General features: G+C 33.0%; 1 protein-coding gene across 7 annotated transcripts in view; it reads right to left on the bottom strand.

Moving 5' to 3' along the window:
- Nucleotides 1–15412, bottom strand: part of TAX1BP1 (Tax1 binding protein 1) — an 85977-nt gene that overhangs the window by 32413 nt on the left and 38152 nt on the right. For 6 of the 7 annotated variants that reach the window (XM_017526868.2, XM_017526870.2, XM_017526872.2 and 3 more), the window contains exons 6-12: nt 11801–11949; nt 11628–11718; nt 9825–10013; nt 4957–5181; nt 4007–4153; nt 2823–2949; nt 1330–1430 (exon numbers count right to left, since the gene is read on the bottom strand). In XM_017526868.2, coding sequence (XP_017382357.1) covers nt 1330–1430; nt 2823–2949; nt 4007–4153; nt 4957–5181; nt 9825–10013; nt 11628–11718; nt 11801–11949 — 1029 coding nt within the window. The remainder of the gene's footprint in view (nt 1–1329; nt 1431–2822; nt 2950–4006; nt 4154–4956; nt 5182–9824; nt 10014–11627; nt 11719–11800; nt 11950–15412) is intronic. The other variant, XM_017526869.2, reaches the window with a different exon arrangement.

Here is a 15412-nt window from a genome sequence, read left to right as displayed (position 1 = left end):
AACACAGCTGTTAAAAAAAAAAAAAAGCACTGAGGAAGGTTTTTGCTTGAACATTATTCTACCTTCCTTTCAATACTATTTATAAAAATCTTTAAATATTCATCCAGAATTGTTTCATCTTTAATGAAAATGTAGTTCAGTCTTACAACTACCCTGAACTCAAGAGTAAAACTGTTCTAATCAATCCTTCTACAGGTTTCTCTCAAGAAAAAAAAAAAAAGTTCACTTTCAACTTTGATTAAAAAGTTTTGCTATTTATAAGCAACATAAAAAAATTTAAATAATTACTATAATTAATTATAGTAACATTAAGCTAATGTGTAAATTTTATTCTATAGCTCTAAAAAATGCCCCTCCCCAATGCACATAAAAACACACAAAATAAAAGCCCATTAATAAAACAAAAATGACGTACACAAACAAAAAACATTTTTTCCTCTCTAGTCCAAATTGATATAAATGAGAAGCATCTTCCCTTTTCCTTCAAATATTCCAGTAGTGAACACTACACCAAGAAGGCTGCAAACTACAACAGTCAGAATGATGCTGTTTAAAATAATCAAAATAAACAACACCATAAGAGACAGTAACTCATTTGGTTAACATTCCCTTTTCAACTATGCAATTCTAGTCACTTTAAGATGTAAAAATCTTTGCTATTATAATAGTAATTTATTTTATGTATCATTAATTTTGGAGACGGAGTCTCACTCTGTTGCCTAGGCTGGAGTGCAGTGTGCAATCTCAGCTCACTGCAACCCCCACCTCCCAGGTTCAAGTGATTCTCCTGCCTCAGGAAACTGTAGCTGAAACTACAGGCAAGCTTCACCAAGCCCGGCTAATTTTTGTATTTTTAGCACAGACAGGGTTTCACCACGTGGCCAGACTGGTCTCGAACTCCTGACGTCAAGCAATCCACCCATGATGACCTCCCAAAATGCTGGGATTACAGACGTAAGCCACTGTAACTGGGCTGTAAGAGTAAATTTTAAAAGAGTACTTCTCTTTATGAAGTTCAAATATTTTTCACTAATCTTTATGACAGATAATAATGTCTAACCTCAGTTAACTATTTGCCCATTCCCCAAACAAAAACATTTTATTAGGTGAAAAGAAAATAATGACTTTAAGTCTCATGATTTACACACAAGCCTATGTGAACAGGTACACAAAACACCCACCTCATCATCCCAAAAGCCAAAGTGAAACTAAATAACAGTATATGGGGATGGAAAGGAACTCAAAGATACCAATCAATCAAAACAGTAAAGGTAAGCTAAGTCATTTACATTTGATAAATCTCTTTCATTTACAAGGGAGTTAACTTACCTGTAAGAGTTGTTTACATTTATTATACTTTTCTGTTTTGTCAGCAATTTCTTTGGCCATTTCACAGACTTGCCCCTTTGTTATTACGTCAAAATCTGTCTCTGGTATAAGAAGACAGAAAACAAGACTGTTACAAAGTATTTTGCCCCTGTTATCTGCCTGTTCAGAATAACTTAAATGTCAGTATATTGCGAAATATAATAAATGGAATACTGAAGGACAGAAATATCTATTCATATCCTATATATACAAAGAAGGATATATAAACTCTAGCTGAGAATTTTTACATGTGTGTTTGGACAGAACCAAGTTCATATTCAATAATAAAAGATTATTCTTTGATTTTTTTTAATTTGCTAAAAAGAGTTTAAAAATAGCAAAAAAAAAAAAAAATAAAAAAAAAAAAAAAAAAAAAATTGTTCTCCTTATATAAATGATTAGACAGGATAAGTAGGAAAACCATACTCTGAGAATTCTCTTTCCCCTCTCTAAAAGCCAGGGTCTCACTATGTTGCCCAGGCTGGCCTCAAACTCTTGGGAGCAAGGATCCTCTTGCCACAGACTCCAGAGTATGTAGGAGTATAGGCATATGACACCACACCCAGCCAAGAACATGTTTTAAATCATTCTTCTAGTCCTTCATTACCACTAGGTCTTTATTAAGTAAATACCCTATAACACCATTTTAAGTACTACAGAGGATACATGAAAATAGAAAGCTCGATTCTGTCCTACAGGGGATAAACCTAATTAAATATTTATTAGTCTAAGATGTTTACATTTAAAAAGACTTAAAACATCAATTACTCTACACTCTAAACAAGAAAATGTACTTTCTCTAGTATTTAATGTCATATTGTCAAATTTACATAAAGGTGAAAAAAATCAGGACAGATGAAAACCTAGTTAATCCAAATTTTCATGTTACTCATGTTTTTACTGTCTCTCTAATCTGTTCTATAACTTAATAAAGTAATAAAAACTTAATTAAAAACTTAATAAAAAGTAACACAAACTCATCAGCCAACAGGTACACTAATGAGGTAAGAGGTACCCTATTGATACAAAGCAGCCAAAAATTAATAAACAGAAAAACATAAGAATAATAGGGGATTTTTTTCCCCTGCAGAATTTAAAAATTAAAATGCCACATATAAAATGCTTCACAATTCCATAGATTTAATGGAACATAAAGTAAACATTCAATTCGTGGCTTTTGTCTTATGTAGCCCAAATGAGTATTCACAAGCACCAGCTCATTTTTAACATGTGTGAATAATCTCAAGAAGTTAACTACTAGTTTACATTCATATTTTATATATTAAAGTTTTGTACATTCACCACATGCATGACTCTATTTTACATTTATGCCCTTATTTTCCCTTTGCCTCAATTTCCTCACTCATCACATGAAGATTTTTATGAACATCCTGAAATTCTGACACATGAAAGAAAGCAGTATATCCTACACAAAAAGTCTAAATGATTTTTACCTGCAGAAGGTGATGATGGCTTTACATCTACAGTAGAGGCAGAAGTGGCTGGGTCTGTGTTTACTGAAGCATCATTTACTTTCTGCTGACTCCCAATTTTCTTTGTGAAGACATTATTATTATTAGCCTATTCAAAACATTAATAAGTTGTTAAATGAGTCAATGAATTAGTTATATTTCCTTCTTGCAGCAACTATGTAAATATTATCTTTACATATTACTTTAGAAAATCCTAAGAAGTCTATAAGGCTGCTCGTTTTAAAAGCCAACAAAGACTAACATCATACACATCATTTTCCTGAAATGTTGAAAAAGAAATATATTTTGCTTTTTCTTATAAACTCATCAAAACAAGTCATTCAAAGAAATCCACTACAAAGTTATAATATGCTCAAAAGGCCCCAAGCCAAATTTATACATGTGAGTGGGTCTTACTTAAAGTATTGTATTTTTTCACAAAAGCCTTCCTACTTTACTACATGTATTTCTTGTTTCTTTGCCACCTCTGATTTTAAAAAGTAGGACCAGGAAAGTATTATATGCATCATATAGTAAAAGAGAGCTATAGTATCACTTTCAACTTCAAGTTTTAAATATGTTTCTTCTACATTTCCAGGATTTCCTCAGATAGCAAGCCTGTATTTAAGTACAATTTAAGGACCCACATTGAAACATATGTATCTCAAAACAAAAGAATTTTCTTTGCTGTATTACAAATCTACCTACCTATTCTCAAATGGAATACAATAGAATTAGCTAATACTCTTTAATTCTTCCTAATCTAATAGATATGACTAGGAAGAACTTGCCAATGACAACTGAGAAACCATCTAAGACCCTAGGGATCATTAATGTTGAACTCCAGTGAGAATAAATGTCATTGTCATAAGAGTCAATAATATGTGTTGAGTTTTAAGTGACAAAGATATTCACCAAGAACTTAAGAGGGAAATGATGTAGAAAAAAGGACTCTCTCTCTCCTGCCCCCGTTTCCTTTGTTAGCTGTCCGTAAATTAAAACTCCACATTTTTTTAAAAGAAGAATTATTACAATATTAAGCCAATGACTTGAAATCAAGCAGAGATAAATCATATTTAAAAGACTGACATTTAGATTATAAATTTGATTTTCAAACAAAAAGACTAACAAAGTATTTTACTATGTGTAAATTTAATTATACTTACTGATTGATCTGAAAGTTTGTTTATTTGTTTTTGGAGTCTTTGGCATTCCTTAAATTTTTCTTTATAATGGTCTGCAGCCATCTGAAGACGGAGTTTCAGATCTTCAACTTCTCTTCTTAGTTCGTGTTCCAGTGTATCAGTCTTGTCCTAAGAAAGAAACAAACATTCTAAGAAAAAAAAAATCAAAATCTGATACCTCCTCCTAATGTTAATAGTAACCCCAACTTCATTCTTACTTTTTTCCTTCTTTTTAAGACAGGGTCTTGCTCTATCACCCAGGCTGAAACACAGTGGCCCAATTATGGCTCACTGCAGCCTTGACCTCCCAGCTCAAGCAATCCTCTTGACTCAGCCTCCTAAGTAGCTGGGACTACAGGAACACATCACTACACCTGACAAATTTTTAAAATTTTTTGTAGAGATGGGGTCTCACTACGTTGCCCGGGCTGGTCTTGAACTCCTAAGCTCAAGCGATCTTCCCACCTCAGCCTCCCAAAGTGCTGAGATTACAGGTGTGAGCCACTGCCCTGGCCACTTTTTTCTTTATTTTGGGATTTTGGCTACAGAGCAACATAGGGTCTTCTTAAGTCCAGTTTTACATTTTTAAGACTAAGCTTCACTTAAAAAACTAGGAAAAAATGGTTAACTCTCTTAACCATAATACTGGTTTATATAGCTAGTAAGAAATTCCAAACAAAGCAATAATATCTGACATCAGTATATTTAATTAATAGGGCAGCTTTCACCAACCATTAAGAATTTTGCTCAAAGAAGTTTTTCTTACAGCATACATTAACAGCAAGCCAAGAAGTTACAATAACTAAACAAAAGGAATGAAAATTTAAAATTCTCTGATCAGAAATCTGACTTATTTTAACACAAATTACCCTTTTGTGAGATTACAGTGTTTTTTAAAATTAAAATGCAAATTCAGAATTAACTTGCTTTACCTGATCTTTTTTCATAGCATTTAGTTTAAGTTCTGCCACTGCATCAGCTAACTGCTTTTTCACTTTCTCGTTTTCCAAGCGTGCAGTATGCAGGTCTGCCATTGTTCTGTCTCGGACATTGACAGCATCACTAAGTTCCTTAGCCAGAAAGACAACTTCTTGCCGAGTTGCCTGAACTTGTTCTTCTGCTTTACGAAGTTGCTCCTTTAAAAAAAAAGTATCTTCCTGAAGAAAGCAGACAAATACATTTGTAATTCAACCATTCAAGTAAAAAACAGAAGCAGAAACAATTTTTACACATATTTCAACAGAGCCAACATTTTAGATATTGGTTTTTCTACTCATGACTTACAGAGTGTAGGCCTACAAAAAACTTAAGTAACTTTGTTTTAGGTTCCCTCTATAACACTGTGTACTCAGTTTCACTGCTACTGCTTTATACAGAGGGAGCTAAAGTACAGGGAGTCAGGCGACACAACCAGTGCTTAAGGACCTGCCCAAACTGAGGCTCAAACAAGAGATCACATCCCCCAGAATCTCTCCAGCTAGAAATACTGACTCTCATTTTGTATGACAACCAGTAAAAATAATTCGAAAAGCTTCTTTGCAACACCGAAAATGTTGGTTAAAAGATGTTTCCTACTTTCTGCCCTAAAAGACATCCCATATAATGTAAATCTATTTCATATTATTATAAAAGCACAGAACAGATTTAGACCTTAGTTCTAAAAATACTGATATACAAATAGTAAAGATGAGGCATTGGGAAGATAAAAAGTAATTCATACTGCTTGACAAACCTAAAAGTATCTTTAAAAAGCTAAAATTGCCATGATGAAATTATTTCCTTTAATATTAATGTTTAAATATTATAACATTTAAACATTATAAACACAATAAATTCAGTGTATTCAACTTCCTGTTTTTAATCTTTGTACTAAAAATAATGTAAAATCAGGAAAAAAATGCAACTCAATATTGGTTTCTAAATTGTTAGCCCCTTAGAAGGAAATGTAAATGATGATTTTATGCAATGTTGGCATGGACAAAATCTTCAGAGGCATAACACTAATAGATCTACCTATACAAATATTGTCAACTTCTACATGTCAAAGGAGAAGAAAGAGATCTAGAAGAAAATTACACATAATATATTCAAGAAAGGTATAATAATACTTGATACAAATAACTGTGCTAATCAATAAGAAAACGAGAAACAAAACAAAAAATGGCAAAAGTCATGAACATACAAAATTTTTTTAAAAAATGTGATTATGCAGTAAAAAATTCAACTCACCAGTAATCAAATAGATAAGTTAAAATAAATGCCATTCATCTTTCAAACTAACAAAGATTAAAAAACAGTGACACTACAATATTTAGATGGGTTTAAAGAAACCAGCACATTCACAAACAGCTGGGCTTATATAAACTCTAACTGGCATCTTTTCTCATCAGATGTTTACAACATTCATTAGTACCTTAAAAATTCTCACAGCTTTTGATCTAGCAATTTTATTTCCATAAGTTTCTAAGAAAATTATCAAATGGTATAGACATCGGTTTACCTTTACAAGAATTTAATAAAAGACTAAAATAATGACAAATTACTAAGAACCTAAAATGTTTATCAATATGAGAATTTATGAGAAACTATGATATGCCACCTCCATATAATGAAAGTCTGTACAGCCATTACAAACAATATATATCTCATATACTCTTGATGGGAATAAAAAAATCAATAGAACCTTTTTTGAAAGTAAGAATCAAAATTTAAATACTCGTTGATCCAGTAATTCCACTTGAAACAATTTATCTAGATTATAAATGTGCCTACATATTGCTATAAGGATGTTTACTGCAGCGTGTTTATACAAGCTAATAATGGTAAACAATCATATACTACAGAGTTGTTAAATGAAGAAGAGGAGGAATACTAGGCAGCTGTTATGGTGAATGAAAAAGACTGACATTTGTATCATAGTGCAAGATATCCATTTATAAATTTTTTAAAAAAGGAAAAAAGTTTCAGAGCACCCTATGTATTCTAATTGCTGTTAAAATATAAATATATATGTATATTCATAAATTCAATAGTGACTTATCTGATAAGGGGTGAGGGTTACATTTTACTTTGTATCTCATGTACTGTTTAAATTTTTTATACCCGTAGCCTCACACTACTTTTACAATCTTTTAAAAAGCTTTAGCAACTAGTAGTCATTTTTCTCAGGTACTTCCATAACTGTTTTTCCTCCCAGAAGTATTGCTTAAATAGGAAAAAGATGGTTAGAGAAATTTTTAGCATCTTATTAAATAACAAATAATCAAATACACTTCTCATGTTTGTATTTGCAATCTGTTACAAGTAACAAGGATTAATCATTAATTCTAAATGTCACGCACTTCTGACATTTTAGGTGTTACATTAACTATGTCTGAGTATATTTAATAGCAAATTACTGAAAACAACATCATAATAATGAATTAATCAAGGTAAATTTATATAATGGAATATTACGTGGCCATTTTTTTCAAATTAGGAAGATCTCTATGAACTGATATGGAACAACTGGCAACCTATTTAATTCAGTGAGAAAAAGCAAGGTGCAAAGCAGTATTTACAGTAGTGCCACCTTTTTTAAGAAAGAAGACGATAAAGAAATATGTGTGTATATGTACACATGCACATATAAGCTCATTTTTAAGAAAAGAAACTAGAAGAATAAACGAGAAACTAATGAAAATATTTACATATCAGTAAAGATAAGAAAAGGGTTTAAAAAAAACTAGGGAAGCCGGGCACAGTAGCTCACGCCTATAATCCCAGCACTTTGGGAGGCCGAGGCGGGTGGATCACAAGGTCAAGAGATCGAGACCATCCTGGTCAACACGATGAAACCCCGTCTCTACTAAAAATACAAAAAATTAGCTGGGTATGTTGGCGCATGCCTGTAATCCCAGCTACTCAGGAGGCTCAGGCAGGAGAATTGCTTGAACCGAGGAGGCAGACGTTGCGGTGAGCCGAGATAGCGCCATTGCACTCCAGCCTGGGTAACAAGAGCGAAATTCCGTCTCAAAAAAAAAAACAAAAAACAAAAAAAATTTTACTTTGAGACCTCAAAGTAAAATTTTCATATCATTCTGGCTTCTGAACAAAGCAACTGTTTTACATAGTCAAATAAAATTCAATGAAAAGGTTAGAATAAAAGCAAATATTAAAATTAAATACAAATGAAATTACATTACAAAATTTAACATATGTATGCAAAAAAATACTTCAAGTTCCTTAGTGAAATATATTCTAAGAAAAAAGAGCTGTAAAAATACCTTAGCTTTATTTAGTAGATTTATTGTTGGAAGTTGCATTGATGTAATAATTGTCAAACTATTGGTGTGTATGGCTGGGTGGAAACCCATCAGTAATAATGATGTTTTGGAAACAAGAGTTCTCACACTGGGAGAAAAGAGATATAAATACGGAATGCAACAAAGGAAGAAAAAATCCTAAGGTACTAAATCTGAATTGGAGCAATCAATATAAATTAAAAATGCAGAATACCCACTGGAAGTGCAAAGAGGCAGCCCCACAGTAGCAACAGGATCGAGCTCTTGGTTTCAAAATACCATTACCTACTAAAATTTTGAACCAGAGCTCCTTGGAGAAATGGGAATATCAGGTCTGGGGAAACAACCTGAAGTTAGAACACACAGTTGTGCCATGAAGCAAGAAGTATTCAAAGCATTATAGGAACATACCAGGACAAAAAAAATCCAATTAAACCTTGAATTTAACCAGGGTTCCCCTGGTTAAATTTAGAACAATTTGGGTATGAAAAAGAATGATGATTATGCATAACAATATGCAACAAAAAATCCTTAAGTCCAAAGTTATATTAAAAAAAGATGAAGGGATCACAGGAACTTCCTCATTATGAAAGATTACCTACAAATAACTGTAGAAGGAATCGAATTTTTTAAATCACCATTTTTCTATCATTAATTATTACCAATGTAATAGCTGATGAAGGTGAGGAGCATCAAAGGACAATAAAACCACTGGGGAAAGGCTGTTGGTGAACAGGGTGTTCATACAGATTGCTTAATAACCACAAAGAGGGAAATAAAAGAAAGGCACCTATATAGACACAGGTAGGCATAACTTTAATTATTAAACCTAAAGTTATCAAGAATGGAACAAACTGATATTATATAACTTTTTATATGACTCCAACAGGATGGACAAAACAGCATCTATGTCTTTTTTTGCAAAAATGTCTCACTTGAATCTAGTCATGAGAAACAATAGACAAATCCAGATTACAGAACATTTTCTCAGACTAGCCTGTTTTCTCCAAAATATCAATTTCATAAAAAGTGTAGGGATACTATTCTAGATTAAAACAGACTCATAACTCATCAAAATAATATGTAGTATTTGACTAACTCTGAATCAAAATAATTTAAAGGTTATACAAGAGTACATTTGGGACAATTTGAATGTGAACTAACTATACATGAGAATCAATATTATTCTATCAATGTCAAATTCTTAGGCATGATAATGGTATTATGGCTATGAAGAAGAATGTACTTGTTCATAAGAGAGACATGCTGAAGTATTTAGAGTAAATTATCATAATACTTGCAATTCACATGGCTCAGGAAAAAAAGCCATATAAATGGGAGAGATAAAACAAAGAATGGAAAATATTTTATGGTACATTAGTATGCACTGTTCTGTTCTTTCAACTATTTTGAACTTTTTCAAAACAAAAGGTTGTGGGAATTTTTTAAAAATCATATTGTATACACTTCATAGAGATGTTTTACAATCTTCAAATACATACAGTGAAAATACTTACTTTATTACTTGAGGTTGTAAGCAGGAAAGTCCTTTGCAGATTTTCCTTTTCAGCCAAACATAACTGCAGTCTGCCAATCTCTTCTTTGAAATGAGTAATCATGCCTTCTTTGTTCCCATCTAAATTTTTTAAAGTCTGGACCTCTGACATAAGCTTGGTATTTTCTATTTCTGTATTCTTCAAATGTACCTGTAATGGTGTTTGAAAACGTCAAGAATATTCTAACTCCATAACCTAAGTGAGTCAAAGTTTAAAATACCATTATATTTCTAACCCAAAGATTATGAAAGGAAGGAAAGTCATACTAGACCAGGATTTAACAGACCCAGGTTCTGTCAAATGACCAGTTAAGCATGTAAGAGCAGAACACAGCGTTTCTAAACTTTTTTCTTTTCCACAGAGATTATTCTAAGGCCTAACAACATTACCTGATCTCTATAGTCTTTTCCTTTGATTTAATGGTTTCAAGTTCTATTTTAAAATGCAAATAGATTTGGTTGTTCTTTTGGGGAAACAAATTATGTTATTTGGCATAGTCAAATCTGGCATGACAAGATTCTGGAAAACTAGAAGGGGTGCATTCAAAAACAACGTCTCAAACAATTCAATTTTCTGCAAGTGAAAAGTACTATATCATTTAGTTTCAATGTGCTGAAAAATGTGTTTGTTGATTAACCCAACTATATTGATTTTCCCATGACTTTCACAATTGCTGATTTGCTAACAGACATACAAATGAAATTCAATAACTAAAATTAGAAATACATATCCCTGGTGTCCACTGTAAAGTATATCTTGCTTTGGTTAAGAGTACTGAGGAGAAATGAATTAACTTACTTCTTACACTTTACTCTTTAAATGTACAGAATACTGAAGGACTAATTTCTGTTCACAAGGATAGAATATTAACTCCTGATTCTCTGAAGGCATCGGCATCCAACACCCTTGCAACATTGCTTTAAAACACTACCTAATTTTCATAATCGTCAGCTCATGAAACTTGACTTAACAAGAAACTGACTTAACTCAGTATGTTCTTGAAATTTCTCATCTAGAATTGCCTTCAGGAAATGCTTACGAGCCACTTAAGATAGTAAGTCTCAATTTGCACCTACAACATTACTGATAATTAAGCTAATGATCCTATATTTCAGGATTGCTTAAAAAAAAAAATAAAAACTTCAAACGGTCAAGATTTGTTAGCATTGAGGTTATTTTTTGCAAAATGACAGTCTGAAGATATTCTACAAGTCAAACTCTAAAATGGAATCATTACTAAATTAACGTTCTCCCCAAGGTATATATGAATGTTCTTAAAAATGAAAAACAGTTGTATGAATTCTGGTAAGTATCTTAATATCATTAAACCTCTTCAACTTATTACACAGTACCAGTTAAGTATCTAAAACAGCAGCAAATTAACTCCCTGAAAACTAGCTTTTAGGGGTGATACACAACATGACTGTGACTTCCTCCTTGCTGTCTCCTGCATCACTTACTCTGAGAGAAGCTCTAGCTGCCATGCTATGAGGACATTCAAGCAGCCTATGAAAAGTCCACTTCAAGAGGAGTTGAAGGGCCTGCTGCCAAAAGCCATGTGAGTAAGCCATCTTGAAAACAGATCCTCCAGTCCCAGTCAAGCCTTTAGCTGACTATAGCCCTTGCCAAGAGGACTGCAACAACAAAAGACAAGAGCCAGAAGCACTCAGCTAAGCTGCTCCTAAATTGCTGACCTGCGGCCCCTAAGTTTTGGGATCATTTCTTATGAAGCAACAGGCAATAAATGTGGAAAGAATAAATTACCTTATAAAGTTCCTTCTCATCCTTTTCCGTCTTCAACTGACATTCAAGTTGTTCTCTTTCGTGCTGTGCCTTCCTGAGTTTGTCCTTCAAACTGAGATAGGATAAAGTAACATTATAACGTTTTCAAGTTTTTTAATTTTTATTAAAGTTATTTTTTAAAAGCATAGAACTACCTGTCTAATTCAGTTTCTTTTTCAATTGCTTTATGTGTTACTGACACAATATCTTCCTCAAGCTGGAGGGCTTTGGATGTAGCATCACTGTACCTCTTCTTAAACTCTTCATTTTCCATTTTTAAACTTTGTGTTACTTCAGTAAGATCCTGAGAAGTGATGACAAGGCATTTTGAGAAATACAGAAACATAATGAGGAAAGCAAATTTGCATACCTTTAAGAAAACTATGTATCCTTAGAATTTTAATCCCACATTTGTTCCTTCCAAAATTGAGAAGCTAAGGCTATAAAAGATAAAATTCTAACATATTTAAATTTTCATATACTAAATTAATGGATAATTTGTTTTTTGTTTGGGGTCTCACTTTGTCACCCAGGCTGGAATGCAGTGGCATGATTACAGCTCACTGCATCCTCAATTTCCAAAGCTCAGGTGAACCTCCCACCTCAGCCTCCCAGGTAGTTGGGACTACAGGCACCTGCCACCATGCCTGGCTAATTTTCTAATTTTTTTTTTAAGAGTCAGGGTTTTGCCAGGTTGCCCAGTCTGACACTCCTGGCTCAAACAATCCTCCTGCATTGGGCCTTCCAAAGTGCTGGGACTACAGGCATGAGCAATGATTAGTTTTTTTGTATACATCTTCCCCCCGACCTTCAGACTTTTCATGTACCGTTTGTTGATTTTACTAACTTCTCCACCAGGGGGCAGGCAACAAAAATGAGAAAAAAAAAAATCAGTCACTTTTCTTTTTCACATCTTGCTTTACAATGTTACCCCAAAGACAAATCAGGTCTTATATGACATCATCAAGGTTAACACCCACTTTTTCTAGCACAGGCCTCTAAATGCCCTTAAAGCACTAAAATATGCCTAAAGCCATGTTCCTAATGTTGTTGCCAGTGTGACTCAGAGGCCTAAACAAATATTCAAAGATACTAAGACAGATGAGGTAGTAAGTGCAACAAATTGCATGTAATTCTACTTGGAATATTCTACTTTAAACAGATGATTATTTAAGACTCAAATATAACAGTGTAAATAGGGAGGTGCTTTGTTATAGAAAATGTCTATACAACAAAAGAATTGGTAAATTAAGATAAAATTATTTTTATTAAAGAATAATTTTAAAATTTCTCCCCAAAACAGTAATATTTACCTACCCAGCAAAGAAAACTAAAAAAATTACCATTCAGCCAAGTTAAGAGCATGAAACATTATACAGTATTTATAGTTCACATAAAAAATCTCAGCCAAATATTTTATTGATAGAATATCATTTTAAATATCTTGCTAGAATATGAACACTGCTACATTATTTTATAAAATAGTCAGATACACCCTATTGATTTTATTTTTGTTCAAAGCAAATGTTTGTCTAACTGAATTTGTAACACTAACCAAAAACTGTTGTACAAAATGCTTTTTTGGTTCCAATTCCATAATACCAGAGAAAACAAATAATATTTATTTCCTCTGCAATAAATGTTGTCAATATATAATGACTGTTGTGAAATTGGACACATTTTCAGGATTTGTCTTGTTGAGTTATAAAGACAGCCAGAGAAGTTTCTAAATAATGTTTTGGTTTTTTTTTTACTTTTAGTTTTAAATGCTCTCTTGGCACTGCAAATACACTACAGATTTAATCCAAGTATTTATCCCTAGGACAAAACTAGTTTCCAATACTTTAGTAATGAAGCTCTCTAATTGGCATACAGCATTCTATAAAATGTATAGAAAAATAGAAAAAAATAACTAGCAACTGAATGTAAATCATGAACTAACTGCTTTGAGTCAGTTAACTTTACATTGAATTATAAATTAATTCTGACTACAATAAATGTCTTAGAATCTTTCTCTGGTGCTCATAAAAGCACCTGATGGCTTCTCAGCCTCTAAACCTCTTTACAAAAGGCATGAAAATGATAAAGTAAGGATTATTCTTCAGGCCTCTAGTTTTCATGTCTGAGCTAACCATAAGCATCTTCAATGTGGCTCAGTCCTCCTTAGCAAGAAAAAGCTAAGGGCTTTGCCATTTCAAACAACGAAGAATCATGCTTTCAAAAATTAACTTTAAAAGAGTAAAACCTAAAACACAATTTTTCTAAAACACTTTGGTCACCATTTGTAAATCATGCCAAAAGGACATCATAATTCTAATATTAAAACATAGAAAAACTCCATCAGATAATTAAGCCTGCTACATTGTACACCAATATGAAAACAATCATAAAAATTGGGGCAAATGGAGATAAAGAGATTTGAGTATTTCAGATTCATGCAGGGAGATTTTCTTCCCGCTCCTAAACTGAAAAATCATGTTTCCATGAGCCACTATTACAAATTCTCACAAGTATATGAATAACCAGATAAAAAGATTATGAACCATTCATCTAGGCAGCTAAAGACATTTTAAAAGTATTTAAAATAACAGAGAACATTTATTCTCATGTTAAAAAATAAAATTCTCATTATAAACAAAAGCATATGAAGAAACTAGATACAGTATCATTAACAATTATCCATAAAAAAGGTATGGTATTCTAGATTCTCAAATATACAGAGTAAAATTTAGTAAACCAGTACCTGAATACTTTAACAAATTATTGACAAAACCATTACTTATGAAAATTGCTAGTCATATTTTAACTCAAATTTCACTCATCTTACTTAATGTGTGAGTCTTTTCTCAAACACTCTACTTTTGAAATAAACTAAAATACCAAGTTACGAAGACAGCTACACAGACTATAAATCCATCTTCTCAGGTTTCTAGAAATCCACCAGACAAAAATATAACTAACAGCAATATTTAACATGCAGTGGCTCATGTCTATAATCCCAGTCCTTTGGGAGGCCTAGGTGAGCAGATCACCTGAGGTCTGAAGTTCAAGACCTGCCTGGCCAACATAGTGAAACCCCATCTCTACAAAAAATTAAAAAAAAAAAAGCCGGGTGTGGTGGCATGTGTCTGCAGTCCCAGCTACTTGGGAGGCTGAGGCACTAGAATCATTTGAACCCACAAGGAGGAGGTTGCAGTTAGCCGAGATCATGTCAGTACACTCCAGCCTGGGTGACAGAGCAAGATTCTGTCTCAAAAAAAAAAAGAAAAAAAAAGTTTTTAAAATGGAAAAGGGCTTACGGAATTTGGATACAAAGAAAGAATATTTTTGCAGAGTTGTACATGTTTGTGTTTTATGCTAAGTGTTATTTCAAAAGAACCAAAAAGTTTTTTAAAAAATTAAAGTTATAGAGTGAAAAGTTACAGTAAGCTAAGGTTAATTTATTTTTGGAGAAAAATTTTTTTTATAAATTTAGTGTAGTCTGGCCAGGTGCAGTGGCTCATGTCTGTAATCTCGGCACTTTGGGAGGCCGAGGCAGGTGGATCATTTGAGGTCAGGATTATGAGACCAACATGGTGAAATCCTGTCTCTACTAAAAACATAAAAATTAGCCAGGTGTGGTGGTGCGCAGCTGTAATCCCACTTATTCGGGAGGCTAAGGCACAAGAATCACTTGAACCTGGGAGCCAGAGGTTCCTGTGAGCTGAGATCACACCACTACACTGCACTCCAGCCTGGGCAACAGAGTGAGACTCCATCTCAAAAAA

Source organism: Cebus imitator, unplaced genomic scaffold, assembly GCF_001604975.1.
Source record: "Cebus imitator isolate Cc_AM_T3 unplaced genomic scaffold, Cebus_imitator-1.0 Scaffold45, whole genome shotgun sequence".
NCBI classification, from domain to species: domain Eukaryota; kingdom Metazoa; phylum Chordata; class Mammalia; order Primates; family Cebidae; genus Cebus; species Cebus imitator.
This window is presented reverse-complemented; position numbering and strand designations above follow the sequence as displayed.